The sequence below is a fragment of the Aquila chrysaetos genome, chromosome 16, assembly GCF_900496995.4.
Source record: "Aquila chrysaetos chrysaetos chromosome 16, bAquChr1.4, whole genome shotgun sequence".
NCBI lineage: Eukaryota > Metazoa > Chordata > Aves > Accipitriformes > Accipitridae > Aquila > Aquila chrysaetos.
Window position 1 is genome coordinate 24,236,540 of NC_044019.1, and position 18,515 is coordinate 24,255,054.

The 18,515-nt window shown below is 35.8% G+C and overlaps 1 protein-coding gene across 2 annotated transcripts in view; it reads right to left on the reverse strand.

The window, feature by feature from the left end:
- LUZP2 (leucine zipper protein 2) overlaps nucleotides 1-18,515 on the reverse strand; it is a 327,671-nt gene that overhangs the window by 98,031 nt on the left and 211,125 nt on the right. For both annotated transcript variants that reach the window (XM_030039445.2, XM_030039446.2), the window contains exons 4-7: nucleotides 14,002-14,119; nucleotides 12,454-12,524; nucleotides 8,677-8,758; nucleotides 1,299-1,361 (exon numbers count right to left, since the gene is read on the reverse strand). In XM_030039445.2, coding sequence (XP_029895305.1) covers nucleotides 1,299-1,361; nucleotides 8,677-8,758; nucleotides 12,454-12,524; nucleotides 14,002-14,119 — 334 coding nt within the window. The remainder of the gene's footprint in view (nucleotides 1-1,298; nucleotides 1,362-8,676; nucleotides 8,759-12,453; nucleotides 12,525-14,001; nucleotides 14,120-18,515) is intronic.

Here is an 18,515-nt window from a genome sequence, read left to right on the forward strand (position 1 = left end):
ACAAAATGTTGCTGAATCACTCCATCTTTAAATTGAGAAACAAATACTTTTGATGCCAAAAAGAAGGATTCCTTTCAAAGCAGATTTTCTAAAATGTGCTGTAAATACACTAAATATTACAGAAGTTTACTGACCTAAGAAAATCATTAACAGTCAGATGGTTTGCATGTTGACTAATGATGTATTTACTTGTGTGCAATAGGAGACAGGATTTTTTACGGCTGGTCAATAGGATCGGAGTGATATATTAGAATTAACAGGCTCAACTGCAAAGCATCCAATGATCACAGGTGGGAAAAGAAAGCAAGGCGGTTGTGACTGTAGATGAAGACAACTGAGAACGTGGCTTAAATAACGTGAGCAACTGAAATAGACAATATTTCCTTTGCGAGTTAAAAAGTAATGTGCACTTTTTTCAGATTGACCATATATATACACACTCTCATAGACCAAAGACATCAGAGATCTCTTTAAATAAGTGCTTTAAGGAGATCAAGTTTTCATACACATCAAACTCAGAATAGTTTAGAAGAGCAAAACGTAAGAATTGAACAGAACACATAAAGACAAGAAGCCTGGCTGGTAAGAGAGCAAGAGATCATCTCAATAAGATACTTTCAAGTGCAAAGTTCTTTGCAAAATGATGCAAGGGAAACTGTATTCTGATTTAGACAAACTGTATGGGGAGAAAAAGATAAGTAGGAAAAAAAATATGACGCTAGTCAAATGTTTTAAGTCTCTACTCCAAGATCAAATTTCACAATAAATACAGTTTAATATTAAGAAAAATTAAATAAAACATGTTTTATGTTTTTGGGGGAGATCAATCTGGGATTAATATTCATAACACGTAAAGCTTAAAAAAACATTTTAGTAATGTGGGGGTTTAAAATTTTATTAAGAATCTCAATTCTGAGATTGTATTTCCTTTCTCCTCCTCTTGCTGTTTTTTTTTAAAGCAGTTAATAACACTGCGGATCAAGTTTCACTGTGTATCAATAATCTATAAAACTGAATTAAGTATTCTGTTCTGAAAAACCACAACTCGTAAGTGCAGCAAAAGTTACAGAGGTGTACTATGGACCTGTGCACCAGTAGCAAGGAGTCAACAGTTGCATTCAATAAAACACTATTTTTACATGCACACCATGATTTTTTTTATTAGCTTTTGTGTTTAGGGTATTTCACTGAAGCTTTATGTTTCTACTACAACAACATGTGTTTTAAATATGAAGCAAAACCACAATCTCTTTCAGTGTAAACTCTGAATGGAGATGACAATCAAATGTTCGTCTTACCTCATTTTGGAGGTCACGGATCATTTTGCTCTTCCTTTCCATTTCAGTCTTCAAAAAGTTAATCTACAAGTTTAAAGAAATGTTGAGTGTGAGTTGTTGAAATGTACCTAAACATCAGTTCAACTATTAATTATTTTTTTACTCTACTGACAGCTTTGGGAAAAAAAACAAAAAAACAAAACAAAAAAAAACCACCACCCCAAAAACCAAACAAAAAACTGTTTATATACCAAATTGGTATAGGCCACAGTTAGGTATTTGCTGAATCTACAAACATTTAGCATGATATTTACTAGAAAACTTATAATCAAGAAGAAAATTGCTGTACGTAAATAGGCTTACTTTGCTTTTGCACCAGTAGATATAGTGTTTATTTTTGGTAATGAAGCTCAATGTGATCTTCAGAGAACTAAGAATTTTTACAACATTATTAACTGATTTTATGATCTAAAACTTTTTTTACCCTCTAAGGACACAGCATCTATCACAGCAGGTTTCTAACACAGTTATTTGGTTTGAATGCTACAATACTGGTCCTAATGAGATTATTCCACAGAATCAAGGGGTTTAAGTGTATTATATGTGAAAGCATTCAAATCTGGTCTTTAGTTCCTACTTAATTCAATAATTTGGCTTGGAAAGTAGAAACTCCAACCTTAGTTTTGAGACTGAATTCAATCAAACACAGTTTAAAAGACTGTTTTTATACATCAGTCTAAATTTCTCTCAGGATTGAGCTTTCCTGCTGGCTTATGGAACATAATGGGAGAAAGAAAGATGTAATTGTAACAACTAGGATTAAAAGAACACATTCATTTCATTTTGAAGGAGGATGCTCTTGGATACCTTCATTAGCAAAATACTTATCCCTATATACCCACTGCCCCATGCCGCACTCTCCCTCATTGATACAAAAGTCTACCTACATTCATGGGAAACTACCATTGTTCTGACATTGCAGCAGACTTAAGAAAATCAAAACCTCTGTAAGAAAACAGATTTAGATTATAGAGACGTTGACCTAGAGATTAATGGTTTGGATGTCATGTAGATAAAAAATGACAGTGAATCTCCATGATATGACAGCTGTTCTTAGAATCATGTCCACACCCAAGTAGACAGATGTCAGTGATTTAAAAACCATCACCAGACTTGACATCACTCTCATCTGTGTCAAAAGAGAAGTCAGTGAACACGATCATCACTTAAGGGAGAAAAGTTGGTAAGGGGTCCATGAGACTAGTGTCACCTGACACGCATAAATTGAACTTCTTTTGCAAAACCTTCCAAAACTTTGTCTAAGTGGTTTGGTTATGGAAACACTAACTCCACGTCCAGCTAGCACTCAGGCCGATGTTTTAACAGAAGATGAATATATTCAGCACTTGCCCAGGAATCCCGTCGACAAATACTGAAGTTTAGTCCATATATACTGTATAATAAATATGAAGATTTTGCACAACAAAAAATAAAGGTCACAATCAAAATATGAGATCAAGATTAATATGGAAAAACATAAACTAACTATTCCCATGGTGGGTTTTGGTTTTTCAGCTGTTCAAAAGATTTGCCAGCTACCATTAAATACTGACCTCCATTAAAGAGTGTTCCCTTTCTTAGTCTTAACTCTCAAGGGAATATTAATATTCCTTCAAAGCACTTCACTTCTAAATCTGAATATATATGAAGTAATTAAAGAGATACGATACCAAAATTATTATCTGTGTGCTCTCTATACAGAGCTTGTAAGTATCAGCTTGGATCTTCCAGGGGAGAGATATTTAAGACACCACAGTACTGTTCATTGAACCAGCAATCTATGTTAGTTAAACCAGTAATTTTTGTTAATTACTATTCACATACACATGCATCCGATATCACCGATGTGGACATCTTAAATAGTGCAAACTTACTGTTTTAGCTTATCTGAATAATTGAAACAATTTTTTTTTACATCCCTTTCTTTTTAAAAAATAATACCAATGTTAATTAAGAAGTAATTTAATTTTGCTTTGATATTAAACCAGCATTTTTAAAGCTCTTCTTCTAAATCTCTGACAACTGAAGAACCACTTAGTCATAAACTACAGCTATAGAGAGCTACATAGAAGGGATTTATATGGCTTGGCTACTGGAGCTAATATAGAGATAACCCTATCTATCCATTTAAGTGCACCTATGTCTATAATTTCATGCTTTAAGACAGATCAGTCTGTATCAGACCATTTGCATGGTGCTTTTATTCAGTCCCAAGGACAATGCATAATACCATTTTCCAGAGAGAAGTAAGAATTCTACTTTCAGTCACCAAATCCTGACAGCATAACAAACAAGAACGGACATTTATACCCAGCTCTAAATTAAAAGGCACAGAAAATGGAATATTGAAACTAAGAAACTCTGTACATCTCTTCCTCCTTTCTACCCACTCTTTGTTCTTGCTTGACATTCACCTCTTTCTACATGTTGGCTGCCTTTAATTACTATCTAGCTGTAATTATGAAAATACATAATGAAAATATATTGTTCTAAGGCTGAACTTTGCAATATTAAGCGAGGACACTGCCTCTGTCTCCTGGAGACAGACATCTAAAGTACTCGGAGCTTTGTGTGTTTCAGAGCTCATTACTTTTATTAAAGGCAACAGCTTCCATCCAGTGGCCTTTATTCACAGCAGTTTGTGACCTTGAAATGTTCAGACTAAATTTTTCCCCATCGAAATACAGAATGCTTTAACAGATGGCAGTGATCTAATTCTAAGAGTCAGACAATAGTTAGTTATTCACTACAGACGAAGGATGGAAAATTACCAATGTAACATCGTTACCACACAGTCAAAGCTCAGCTGTATGCTTATTTGCTTACCTCCAGACTTCTTGTATCTTGCTCAGGACTAAGACAGGAGCAATTAAGATGGAATTGGAATGCATTCATTAACACCTAACTATTTGGGCAGCATCTGGAAACCTTAACATACTCAATATTAATATTCATGGTCTAATTTTCAAGTTATAATGTAAGATTTGACTCCAAAAGCCAGGGAGAACTGGTTAGGCTATTACCTAAACCATAGGAAATATTCTTTCCTTTGGGAAAAAGCATTCTACAAAGTGTTAAATACTTTTAAAGCAAAGCTAAATATATTTTTACCTACTAGGATTTCTTCAGTGAACGTAACTTTTTAAGCTGTAAGTTATATTTTAATTAATAAAACAGATTTTTGTCAGAGACATTCAGGACCTATCATAAGGGCTGTTATTAAACTAAATAAATATTTTTGAAGTGAAATGAACATCTGAACTTTTTATTAAAAATATTGCAGATGTGAGTTTGTGATGGTTCTTAAGATTCTTGTTTGGAGGTGGATATCTCTGAATTAAATTCCCCATATACTCTCAGTCTGTTATTACTAAGAAAAACCCTGATTTTTCTTATACTTATTTCAAAATAACCATATTGTTTATTTTTACAAGTCACACATAATGTGTTACTTAATTCTCATTTTTCAAAGTGAACACTGAGCAAGTGGGAAAAAGGCATTTACACAGCCATATTTTCTCCTCTATTTTGACAGACAGTACTATAATTGTATTGTCAAACAACTCCATCACCAAGTCTTTTTAAAAATTGTTAGTATGATATAAAATACCAACAGAAACAAAATGTAAAAGGCATACTAAAAGCTTACTCTACTTTGCCAAGCTATTTTTGAGTATTTTCCTGTTTCATTCTTTATCTTCTCCCTCATCCAGAGCTATCCAGCTCTTCTTATAGACTTTAATTGCAGTTAACGGGAAACAACTTTGCAAACCTCAAGGTTACTTCCTTAAAAAATAACTGTTTCTTAAGATACAAGCAGTTAGCGTGAAGTACAGTCAAGTGAGAAGCCTTCTCCAAAAAGCTCTAAGAAGCCTGTTAACCTACTGCATAGATACAGAATCACTACTTACCCTATTTTTCAAAATCACTGGGGGAAAAAAAAACAAAAAAACCAAACAAAACACCCAAACACAAAAACTTTCAAGTTACATGTCTCATTTGCCCTCTGCCTTTTTGTTAACAAAAGTGAAAATTAGTCCATGGCCCCTAATCCTGTTTCTGGAAGAAGTGGTTCCACTTCACGTTTAGAGATACAGCTTGACATTATAAATAAATTTTTTAACTGCATAACAATCTATTATATATTGCTTAGGTATTTGATATTAAATGCTGTACAAAAAGCTCTGTCAACCTTTATCAATTGTTAAAGAGGACAACAGATTATTTGGAATTATGTCCCACATATTTTATATACATGTTATATAACTAAACCCAGAATGGTGCTTCTGACTAACAAGCTTTATCTATTCAAGAAATGCTTTTTGGTAAACAAATAATCCAAAGTTCTAGCGTGAGATGGTCTGTAGAGAAGCTCCCTCACAAAACAAGGCTTTCTGGAAGACTGTATTTGACCTTGAACTTTGCAACATAGGGCTACTCTAAAATTTAAACCACCCGTATCATAACTAGCATTCCTCTGCACATTTTACTCTCCCAGGTAGAGCAGCTGAAACGTGAGGCATAAATTTACCCGAGGTTTGCCATATATTGTCTAGAAAAGACCCGTCCTGAGACAGACTGCTGCTGTTCTTCATATGTTAGTGCTACTGATGCAGAAGAACTCAGAAAGGGAGCGCTCACTCCTGCTACGGGCCCCCAGGTCAGTCCTCGGTGTGATTAGTAGTTTAAAGGACAGGAGTGTCTTCACATCTCTTTTTTTTCTTTCCTCGAGCCTGAGTTGCTGCTTCTACCCTCAGAAAGGTGTCACTACCTCGCTGCAGCTCCACTGGCTGCTCTCTGAGAGACTGTACCCACCAGCGCTTCAGCAGATCCTCAGAACAGCAACTTTTCAGCTGCCTACCATTCTTGGCTTCTCTCATCTTAAAGGGCCCCAAAAATGGATAAGCACGCACAATAACGTTGATAACATTGTTTCTGATGAATCATTTGTGCAATTGATAGTGAAGAGTTTTGCCATACATTGCAGAAGATGTGGATGCAAAGTGTAATATATTGCTGTGGCGTCTCCATTGTTCTTTTGGTTTGGTCGGAGTCCTCGAATACTTTCCAGGTTATTTTTCATGTAATTTGACTTAATTCTTGTAAATTCTTACTTACACTTTTGCATTTACCTAATAAAGAACACCTTCAGGCAGGTGTTCCCTGTTGAATATATGCAGCCAATTAACACACAGTGAGCATTGTATTATGCCTCCTTGGCAAGTGCAGAAAAGAAGTATGTATTTCCAACCCCCTTCCCGTGTTTTATTCATTTGGCTTTGAGAAATGTAATTCTTTTCTTATTTACTCTGATGAAAATCAAGATTTACTTCACCAAATCCTGTAGAATAAAATGTGCTTAAATTGGATTAGAAACAAGACTCACAATTCATTAAACTAGAATTAAATTCAAGCTCCCATCCTCTAGCTAGGCTTGCCTCAAAGTACCTAGACCTTCTTTCACAGCAATCGTATTGCTTTCAGAAAAATGTGAAACACATGGAGAAACCAGGTGTAAAGTAACCCTGTGTGACAGCAATAATATTTATTTCCATTTCTATTGCAGCTCTCATCTGAGGATCCCGAAGCACTTTTTGAATATTCATTCAGTCTCACTGTATTGGTGAGCTTCATTATGTACATTGTACCCTGAGGCATAAAGAAATAAATGTCACAAACCAAGGACACAGTTCTGCTTTCCCTAAAATCAGTGGCAAGTTCAATTTCTATTACTGGCAAGTTTTATAATACAGCTCAAGAATTCAGTTTCTCTAACCAGCTGACAACACTCCAAGTCAAGTTCTGTTATACACTCAGAGGGGTTTTTCCTGATTTCTGCACTAGGTAATATTTTTGCTTACAGTAAACAGTAGATTTTGTTTGACTTGTGTAGAACAAATCTTGTGCTCTTCCCCAGTGTTAGGGTGTGGACTGGATTTACACAAGGCACTGCTGCTCAATTTAAAAAAAGCACTATATCACAAAGAACAACAGAGCCAATAATCCGTTCACTACCTCTGAGATTTATTTAACCCACAGCTGAATTAGTCTTGAATATCAAAATCTAATAGAGACATTAAATAACAAAATACATTTTCCACCTTTAATTTGTAGGACTAGAATTCATTGTGCTGATGAAGCTTGTGGGAATGTGTCTGTGCACCTGAGAAAAGACAACTTCCGACCAGCATGTTCTTCGTACTTAGAGACAACTAGGTTCTCATTTTTTCTTATTTCCGGACTATATATCTTGCCTCAGTACAAAATCACCTTAAAACAAGTGCAGATTTTTTAGTTGAAAGAAACCTGCAAAAGCAATATTTTAGTTCAAAATCTACATTGTTTCTAATTAGAAGGTAGCATGTAAAACATGCATTCTCAACTTGTTCACTCAGGGCATAAATTCATGTCTTGTTCACCAAGGGCATAAAGCCACATATTGCAAATACCTGCTAAATTTTATAATTATTTTTAAACGTCTGTCTTGGAGGAACTTTTGTTTTGTGAGCCTGGAAGACAGTAAAATCTTACTAAATAAAAAAGCAATTATCCAATATGAAACTAAAAATAGATCTATAAAACCTTCTAGCAGCTTTTCAAGTCCAGAGTTAAAATCACAGAACACTTGAGGTTTGAAGGGACCTCTGGAGATTATCTAGCCAATTTATGCTCAGTGGTGTTTGTGTTATAGGAATACTACTAACCAACATAGGAAAAAATTCCTTTTTACATCTTAAACAACAAACATGATTCTACTTTTATTTTTTTTCTGCAATAGCAAATGTGGCATCTTATGCCCCACAATATTACAGTGCTACACAAAAATCCAACCAATTGTACAGTTTATCCAGAAACAAAAATTCATTAAAGCATGAAATCTTAACGGGACTGAACACCTTCCTATAGTGATAATTAGATCAACTCTGGTCAAAATCGGACACTCTATTACCTATTTTGTTACTGAAAATTGGTAGTGATTCCAAGAAAGTCAATGGGTGTATGACAGTGTACGTTGGTATAGATGAGACATGAGGGTCCATAAAGATTACCTTATCAGGGAAAGGACTTAGGCCCAAGTCTCCAGGCCCAAATCTCCAAAAGCATATACACGCACCTAAATCCCACAGAAACAAGTGAAGACACGGATCTTAGCAATTTTGAACATACAGACTTTTTTTCAGCTCCTTTCTCCTGAAGCTTGTAGCCTACTAACACTTCAAATCCAAGTTTTTTACATGCAAAGTTATTTGAGCTCATGACAAAATCTCAAGGCAGAAGGATTAAAAAAAGACAGAAGAAACAAACAAAAATAATGAAAGAGGGACAGGGAATCACTCACGGTAGCCTGCTGCTTTTCTGCTTTCTCAGCTGCCTCATTAAGCTGCTTTTGAAAGGCCTCCTGGAGAGATTTCATTTCTTCCCTAGTTTGTTGAAAACACAGAACACAAACTTCATCACAAGTGTCCATTAGGAAATAATTCTTCAGATTCAAGAAAAGGCACCTTTAATTATTCAGAGTGACAGACAGATGTACTGTGTCTATGAGTCTTGCTAATAAAATCATAATGACCCCATGAACAATAGTGCCAACTAAAGACAAAAATTATCTATGATGGAAATTGGCCATCTTTTACATCTACTGAATAGCCTGCCGTGCAAAACATCTGCCAGTGTATAATTTCTAGCAAAAAGGATTGGCACCAAAAAAATGCGGAAAGCGAGCTACTGAAAACACATCAAAATGGAACCATATTATTATCAATAAGAACTAGTTTATAGCTGCTTTAAGATAAATAAATAAATAACGTTCTGATAAAATTCAACCTTTACCTGGCTCTTTCTAGAAGCAAGCAACACAAAATTCAGTAGAAGATTCTAGTATACAATAAAAAAAAAAAAAAAAAAGAAACACACAAGAAAACCACAAAACCAAGAGAATAACTGCTTGGATTGGGCTTTATTTGAATCAAAAAACCCCTTTGCGTTACTGATGCAGTCAGAGAATTTCTCCAAATTGCTAGAATTATGGTGGGCTGAGATCCTCTGCTGGCCATCTCTTTCTACCCACAGCATATGACACACTTTGGAGCTGTGGCAAATTAGAACAGTGACATATTTCAGAAGAGCTGCAGAGCTTTTTCAGGGCTGTTGCTTGCATGGGTAAACCTTCACAGAAGACCAACACAGGACTGGGTTTACACACAGATAATAATTTAGCCCAGTGAAAACTAAACTGGAATGGAAACCATCTAGTTCATACAAGAGCAGAACTTGTGAGCTGCTGGATCATCTTTCTTGTTAGCCAATAACTCTACTACTTATAGCAATTTCGGCAACACTAGTACAGAACAGATTTAATTGAAATAGTGATTGAGCAGCATGAAACCAATGCACCATCAGCACAATACAGCATACAAACAGATGCAATCATTTCAAAGTGCTGATGGTGCACAGAATAAAACTTGAGGTATCATACTAAGTGACCAAGTTTTACTGGCAACTTGAGAAGTACTGAAGAAATCTAACAAAAGGGATTAAAAAAAATAAATCTAATTTGAAGTCAGCAGAACTACATCTACTTACACAAGCTGAGATTCTAGCACTCTAAACTTTACTATATCATCCATCACTGCAGAGAATAATCACAGTTGTTTTCACAGACCAAATGCAGCCCATGTTTGTCCAAAGAAAGAAGATAGTAAGATTAATATTGGGATATATTTTGAATTTTGATTCAAATACAACAGATTTAAGCATAACGCTACGTTCACTGTTCTTCACTTACTCCAGATGAAGTACAGCCTGAGGGTCTTGGCAAATAAACTGTGACCCTTAGTGAAATTTTGTGAAGGAGATTCCCTGGCACATTTTTAACACCTCCTTCTTACTCTGAACTTTCACACCCCTCTGGAAGTGAAATCCAGTAAGCCTGTAAACAGCTGTCAAGTGACCTTAGTAGCTCCAAAGCATTTTCTTGGAGTATATTGTAAAAGCCTTTTATTTTCACAAAGAGGGTGAGGGCTGCTCAGCAGCATATTGCACTGATCCAGGGTCTATCTCTGGGAACTGCTGCTGTGCAATATACTCAATAGCGGAATCCCTTAGAAACAAAAGTCAACATGTACTTTTGGGTGGACCTTGAGAGACTTTAAAGGGTGATTTAAGGACGAGATTGGGAAGAATATTTGTAGTATGTCGTAAAATTTTCCCTTAATTTGCCCTTAATTTTCCCACCTGCAATGAAGGTCTATTTACTAAACAGGCCATTAATATTTTTAATCAATTAATCTGTTTCATAAAAGCTGCACAACAATCAAACCACTACAAAACCCCATTCCTCTATGAAGGATGGAGTCACTGACAAGGGCAGCTATGATGCTGAGACATATACCTTCAGTTGCACCCAAGCCATATAAGTGTTTAAACAGAAAGTTAGCTGAAGTTTTGCTTTCATCATTTAATAGATTTGTCTGGAATACCTGAAAGATCCTTGCGTATCTGATCCTTCTTTATCACAGTAAAAATGAGAACATCTATGCGTATTGTATTATGGTTCTTATTTGTTGTGTATTGAAGAACTGAAGGTCATTTTGTCACAAACCTTCTCTGTAGAAATGCAATTTCATATGTACTTCTATTAAATACAGTATCAGCAATAAGATGGCCATGGGATTTAAATATTGCATTTCTAACAATGAAAGAAATATGAACTTTATTAAGTTTTTAAATAATTTTTTTTCTAAGGAAAAATATGAAGTATAGGTGCATTCATTATATAATATTTTTTCAGTGAAAGTGATCCCTCTATTAGCTATGTTTTCTTGTTATTAAAACTGTATTGATGTTGTTAGTTGCTGGTCTGAATTCCAAGAATTAAGAGAAGCAGAATGATGAGAATTACTTACGATCAAGCACTAAGGGACTTGAGACTAAGGACCAGAGTGGGAGCTTGCATTCCCAGCCACAGAAACTCTTAAATTTCTTAAGTGCTCAATGAATAATCTGAAGTGAATATTCTTCTCTCCTCCTAACTGCCTTCTTCACAGATATCCAGTGCAAGTATTCCTACATTTGCACAATGACTAGTGATTTTGAGTGTCTATATGCATGAATATTTATTGAAGAGGCCTGACTAAATATATATCATCATCTCCAAATTCAGAGATTGAGATACTTTAATAATTCAATTAACAGGGCATTACCATCCACTAGTAATTTTCTAAAACTTCTGATTTTATTCTCTTTAAGAGAAAATTTCATGACTAAACCTTCCTGAGAAATTAAAAATCCCTTTCTTTAGCACATTAGAATCATAGAATGGTTTGGGTTGGAAGGGGCCTTAAAGGTCATCTAGTTCCAACCCCCCTGCCATGGACAGGGACACCTGCCACTAGACCAGGTTGCTCAAAGCCCCATCCAACCTGGTCTTGAACACTGCCAGGGATGGGGCATCCACAACCTCTCTGGGCAACCTCTTCCAGTGCCTCACCACCCTCACAGTAAAGAATTTTTTCCTAGTGTCTAAAATCTACCCTCTTTCAGTCTCAAGCCATTACCCCTCATCCTATCACTACACTCCCTGTTAAAGAGTTCCTCCCCATCTTTCTTTTAAGTACTGGAAGGCTGCTGTAAGGTCTCCCCGGAGCCTTCTCTTCTCCAGGCTGAACAACCCCAACTCTCTCAGCCTGTCTTCATAGGAGAGGCGTTCCAGCTCCCTGATCATCTTTGTGGCCCTCCTCTGGACTCGTTCCAACAGGTCCGTGTCCTTCTTATGTTGGGGGCCCCAGAGCTGAATGCAGTACTCCAGGTGGGGTCTCACCAGAGCAGAGCGGAGAGGGAAAATCACCTCCCTTGACCTGCTGGCCACGCTTCTTCTGCTGTATCTCACTCTAGCATTTCAATATCTTTTCCTAACATATGTCCAATATTAGTAAACACATCATTTGTTTCAGAAACTTCCCCAAATAACTTTCCCTGCCCCTATTTTACTGTTATAATCATCAGATTCTGAAATGCAATAGTGTTTGTAGATTAAAGTAAAAGGAAAAATGGAATTTCCTAGTCTGACAGTTTTCAGTCTGGAAACGGAAAGAGAAGGGAGGAGGTAGGGTCTTACCTTTGCTTTTGGCCCAGTTCCAGAAGTTTCTGCACATCATTTTTGGCTGATGCTTCATCATTTTTCAAAGACTGATAGCAAAGGAAGAACTCTGTTACCAAAGAGGTCTTTAATATTATTCATCTGTGAAATGATTAATTTGGTCCTCTTTCATGAAATGCTCCCAGTGAATTACAGATATTACCACTTGTGAGAAACAGAGGAACAGCCTGACTTTTCTTTTACCGTAACTCACCACAGCTAACTGTACACAGCTGTTTTTCAAATATTAAATGAGAGCTAATCAAATAAAGTAAGCAGATTTAGAAACAAACAAATGACTAAAAGCTTTAAAATTGTATGACAAAGATAAGTGTCTACATACAGAAGATACTACTACAGCTCTTTGCCTATATCTGGATCTCTGCAGTGTTGAGTCTAAAATATCTCACAGTATAATTTTGCTGAATACTAGCTTCAGTTGTGCTGCATAAGAAATCCAATTCTAAAATAACTGTTACAAGGAGAAGCACATTTCTCTAAAAAGTAAGAAGAAAACCCCTACCATAATAAGGAGTGATAAAGCACTAAAAAAAAAAAAAAAAAAAGAAGAAAAGATTCAAGAGTTCACATTAATTAGAACCAGAAAAGTCTGGAATATAAGACAACATAACATTTTAAGATAACATAGCACAGTACTAATACACTGTACCAGTATTCTTCTGTGAACAAATATAGGGATTTCACTCCTTATATTTTTTCCATCTAGCTTACATCAACATGAAGATAAAAATGCGATATCAGAAAAACACTGTCCTTTAAAATGGTATGAAATAGAGACAAATCTCAACTGATAATGAGCCTGAAAGTTTTCACCAGACCAACAGACTATATCTGGAAAAGACAGGCGTGCTCTCAAGTGAACATCTGGCGCTTTCAGGACCTCAAATCCAGAGCAGGGTTTTTAATCCACTTTTCACTCTGAGGAGCTGATTTGACTCCAGAGTTAATCTGACTACGGCCCTTTCAGCCTACCCACGACACCGAAAAGTGAAACGCAGAGGTGTCTCAGCTCTAGCTGCTGGCTCATCTAGCACAATTTGTCAGCTAAACTTGTAAAGTAATGCCCTGCGGTAAATCCAGTCAGTCCGTGTAGATGGCATGTCAGGTGGGTAAAGTGAGCAGCTAAACTAGGCTGAGTATATGTAACTCATCAGCAAAGATGCAACCTGCAACAGCAAAGGAAACCCTTTATAGTAGCTTCCAGGACAAACGCGTGGTAACTTCACTAAGACAGCTTATTCTTTTTCCTTCCCTTCCTTTTTTGTTCTACTGTGCCCTATTTTCATACTTAGTTTATTTTTTTGAGTAAGTGGACAAAGGGCCCAACTCATTAGGGTTACGTTTTCCATAAAAATGTCTGCTTTATGTTAAGTAAAAGATCGACAAAACCATAATGATTCACATATTTAAAAAAAAAAAAAAAAAATCACATTTTTTGTAATAAATAGATATCAATATGAAAAAGCCAAGGTAAGTAATCCTACAGAAACCAAGAGAGAACCTAACCTGGAGGTTTACTTTAATTCCCTCGAGTTCTTTAGAAGTCTTCGAGAGTTGACGAAGGATATTGCTCCTTTCCTTAAAGACTTCTTTCAGCTGTCTTTCCAGTTCTTCATAGCCCTGTCTAACACAGAAAATAAAAGCATGAGATCTTCTCAAAACGTTACTCAATGCAGTTGAAAACCAGTCTGAGTTCATCCAAACTGAATTAATTCCAACACTTTTTATAGACTGCAAATTGGAGTGTGTCCCCCTGTTCACCTATATAACAATGATTTCTCCTAATGTAGATAAATAGATGTTTTACATGTCAAAATGATGTGCTGCATCTGAGTATGCAAATTATCAGACAAACACTGCAAATGGTGTATTGTCTGTGACGAACAGGAGACAGAAAGGATGTATTTAACATGCGTGGTGGTACATAGCATGAGATTTTTCTTGTTTCTTGACATTCCATGCAGAAACCAAGCAAAACTTTGAAAGAAGTGTGAAGTTTTGTGACACCCAGTAATTTGAGGGAAGGATGATTCGGATCTATTTTAACTTTGTAAAATTTATTTCGTTCCGCAATTTCTCCTCGCTTAAACCTCCTCACAGTATAAACTAGAACTGATGAATATGCTAAGAGGAGTCAAACCTAATTATTAATTAATGGATAAGTCAAAATATTCCAGCTTTTTCAAAATGGTATTTTTTTTGCTTGGAATATAACTATGAAGTTTTTATAAAATCCACAATGAAATAAATCCAACACATATTGTTTTAGGTTGAATGAAACACAGATCCAACTCTCATACTCTATTTCAAAAAAAAGCAAACATTACAGTTATTTCTAAAACAACATAATTTTTCATTTAAAACTGTGATTTTTAGGAAGACTGATCAGTAAATTGAAAAATCCATTCCTTCTACAACTTAATTTTAACTTTATTTTTTTTTCCTCCTTCTCTACCTCTGGTTCTAAAAAGGGGGAAAAAAGAACCTCAACTCTGCCACACATCAGTACTATTTTATTATCAGATACAAGACCTTGAAGTTAAACAGGAATCTTAACGCTCCTTTAATGGATTTTGAATACAGATTTTAGCAAAGAAACTCTGTAAAGCAAATTAAATATGCTATCTAATACCAGTCCTATCTATTTTAGGAATAGACAGCTCATGAAATATGATAGATTTATGAAAAAAGAAAGTTATTCTATATTAAATCATACTTTGGATACCTAGAAGAGATGAAAGTGTATAAAACATCTCTTTCATCGACACAAGACTTTAGGCAAAGAAACTTAATGTTATACTGAAGTTTCAGCAATAGTTATATTTGGCTTTGACAGAATGTTACAAATTAAAAAGCGTAGAGTTCTTTGAGTTTGTATCTCTAATGAAACACAAAACATGTTCAATTTCTGCTTGCTGCTGTAAAACAAGAACTGAGATGTTTTGGTCTGCAATGTAGCACCCTCAGTGAAGATCTTCAGCACAATTGCTAGGTCAACTGTTTAATTTGACAGTAGAAGTTCTCTTTTAGAGGAAAGTTGAAATGGAAAAGAGGACTGAGATCCACACCCCCCCCCCCCAAAAAAAAAAAGAAAAAAAAAAATCTTAAGTTTTCCCAGAATGGTACCATAGAAACTACAATCTTCTAACACATTCCATAGCTGGTAGAGAAAAACTCAGCTGTCAGTAAAATATTTTATTCTCTTGATAAGTTTTGGTTTTTCTTTCAATACGTGGATGAACTTTATTTCAAGAAACTGTGGTTTCAGACTATTTCGATTATATTCATCCAGCAGAGGAAAGGAAAAACTGCAGATCTGGTGGGGGAACAAGAAGTACCTCTGAGAATGACTGTGAGAAGACACGGGGTGAAGTCAGTGTAAGGAGATAATGCCAGGACTCAGCATGTTTACCTACTAGTAACTAAACAGCACCCATAAGTAATCTGGTTATCCTTGATATGGATAATTAGTGTTATAAAAAATAAAAACTCTCTCAAATAGAGGTCTTGGAGTCAAACTCATCATGGGTTTACAGGAAAATCTATATGCCAAGATTATGAACCTTCCAGAATTTAGCACAATTTACATGGAGGGTTTGGTTCAAATTTTTCTATCAAATTGAATGAAAGAACCTACACAAACTAAACCAAGCTAGTGCTAGAATACTCGATAAATATTAGCATTCTGGTCATTACATGCAATGTAAATAAAATCTCCTACATTAAGTTTCACATCGAAACATGTATAGGATTTTTGTTACCGCTCCAGCTATGCGTGATTTTAAACAAGGTATACATCACTGTAAAAGAGCTGGCTCACCTCAGCAGTAACAACATTATGTGTAATCAGCTTGATAAGCTTCAGAAAATGCTCCCATTTTAATTTGCCAATGAACAGAGGTCAAGGAGGAATTTCCTCCTGCTAAAGTAATCAGGTAGTTTCGCTAAGGTCATCGCTTCCATTCCTCTTTAAGCGTCACAAAAAGCACGTTAGGCTTGATGGTCTCTTTTGCCATCAAAATTGTGCTTTTGCTTGAAGTTAAACCCTACATTTAAAAAAAAAAATTACCTGCAAGTGGTAACACTCTGTTTTAACGATTCTTTTAAAGGCCCACACCCCACCCCACACACAATTCCAGTGTAGCTTGAGCATTTAAAGGCCATCTGTCCCAAGCAGCCAATTGCGGTGCCCCATGGGTATTCAGTTGGCACAGATTTCACTCTATTGCCTTCTAAATAATGATACATACCGATTTGCATAAACTAGGACATCTCCCGAATTTTTAAATTAAGTTTAATATAAACTATGCATGCACTTTTATTTTCCTTCATATTATCTTTTATGACACACTGGGCAGGGAGGAGGAGACAAAAAGCCAACAACCAATTTACCACAATGAGTCACAAAACAGACCAAACTCTCAGTACTACTAGAAGATAATTTTAAAAAAAAGGAAAGAAGAATGAAGATACAAGACATAGCTATCAGATCTATTAACTATTAGGTCCTCAAAGGTTTTTAATTCTGGACAACATTATCTCTGATATCAAGCTTTGACTGTTAGCATTGTGTCCAAGAACAGTGCCCATGTATTTGAAGACAGTAAATTTCAACTCTGCACCCATGTGATAACCAACAAACCCTCAGATTAGCCCATCTATTTTGGTCACCTCTATTTCTACGTTGCAAACTTGCGTCATTTAGACCAACAACGAGCAGTTCAAGTGAAAAATGTAAATTTGTAAATATGGTGGTCTAATCATGCATCACTCGGATTATTCAAGAACTCTCATTCTCCCACAGAACTAAATACATCTTCACTTTCACACTTCCTTAATATTAACAGGATTCTCAGGATTGGGTTTAAGGAAAGATCCATGGTCAACTGGTTTTCTTATTCTTCCCTTCTTGAATTCCAAATAACCAGATTTTAGTCTCCCACATATTTGATAAGCACTCTTTGAAAGGTTTCACACACATATATGCAATATAATTGTAAGTACGGATAGGCAGGCCATTCTAGAAGAAATAAAGTCACTTTTCCACATCAGCATGCCCATACACTGCAGCTGTGCAATTGTAAGAAAAGCATAGTGTAATTTCTGAAGCTAGATTTAAAAAAATATATATATTTCTACAATGACATGGTAACATTTCTCTCATATTTGAAAACACATCAATTACAAAACATAGAATCACAAATACAGAATTTTGTCCTGATGAATATCAGCAAAGACCTCTGAATTTGATTAACTAACAAGAAGATTATTTGTCTAATTAAGAAAAAACTGCAAGATGTAAAGCAATTGGACCAGATATCAAGAAGACTTAATCAGCATAATTCCTCTGGTCAGAGAAGATTTAAATTGAAAGAACACCTAACCTGTATCTAGGTACCTGCCTGAATGAAGCATATGCGTCTTTAAGAAGGATGGCCTCATCCCTCACCACGTGGCAGACAGAGACGGAACTTTGGTAGGAAAACAGTGACATGTTAAACTCAATGACAAATTATGTGGGTGTGGAGGGAGAGTAGATTCCTGAAGCCAGAAAATTTGCTCTAAACTGAACAATTCGCTTATGCTGAACTTGAATGCCAGTTTTGTACTACAGGACGATTCTGGAAGAAGCTGACTCGGTGAATGTGACACGTCACCATTGCACCACCTTGCCATAAACACCACGAAATCCCAGTGACTTTCTGAAATCTTCTGACCCTCAAAAACTGTCAGGGTTCTCTACTCATTTTGCAGTATAATTGTATGTGGCCAACATAAATTAAACCCATTCCTAGGAAATTCACTATGTAATTATACACAGATTAAATCTGTTCTCTGAATATAAGGTTACACCAGTTACACCATTCTGCAAAACAAAGTGTCATTATCAGCATATCCACCTGGGATTAAAATGAATATTTATCGTTTTAGCACATGACTGTGCTTTTAAAAGCATTCACTACAAAACAGAACAATTTAGCAATACTCTGCATGTTAATGTCATCTGTAGTACTCTAATT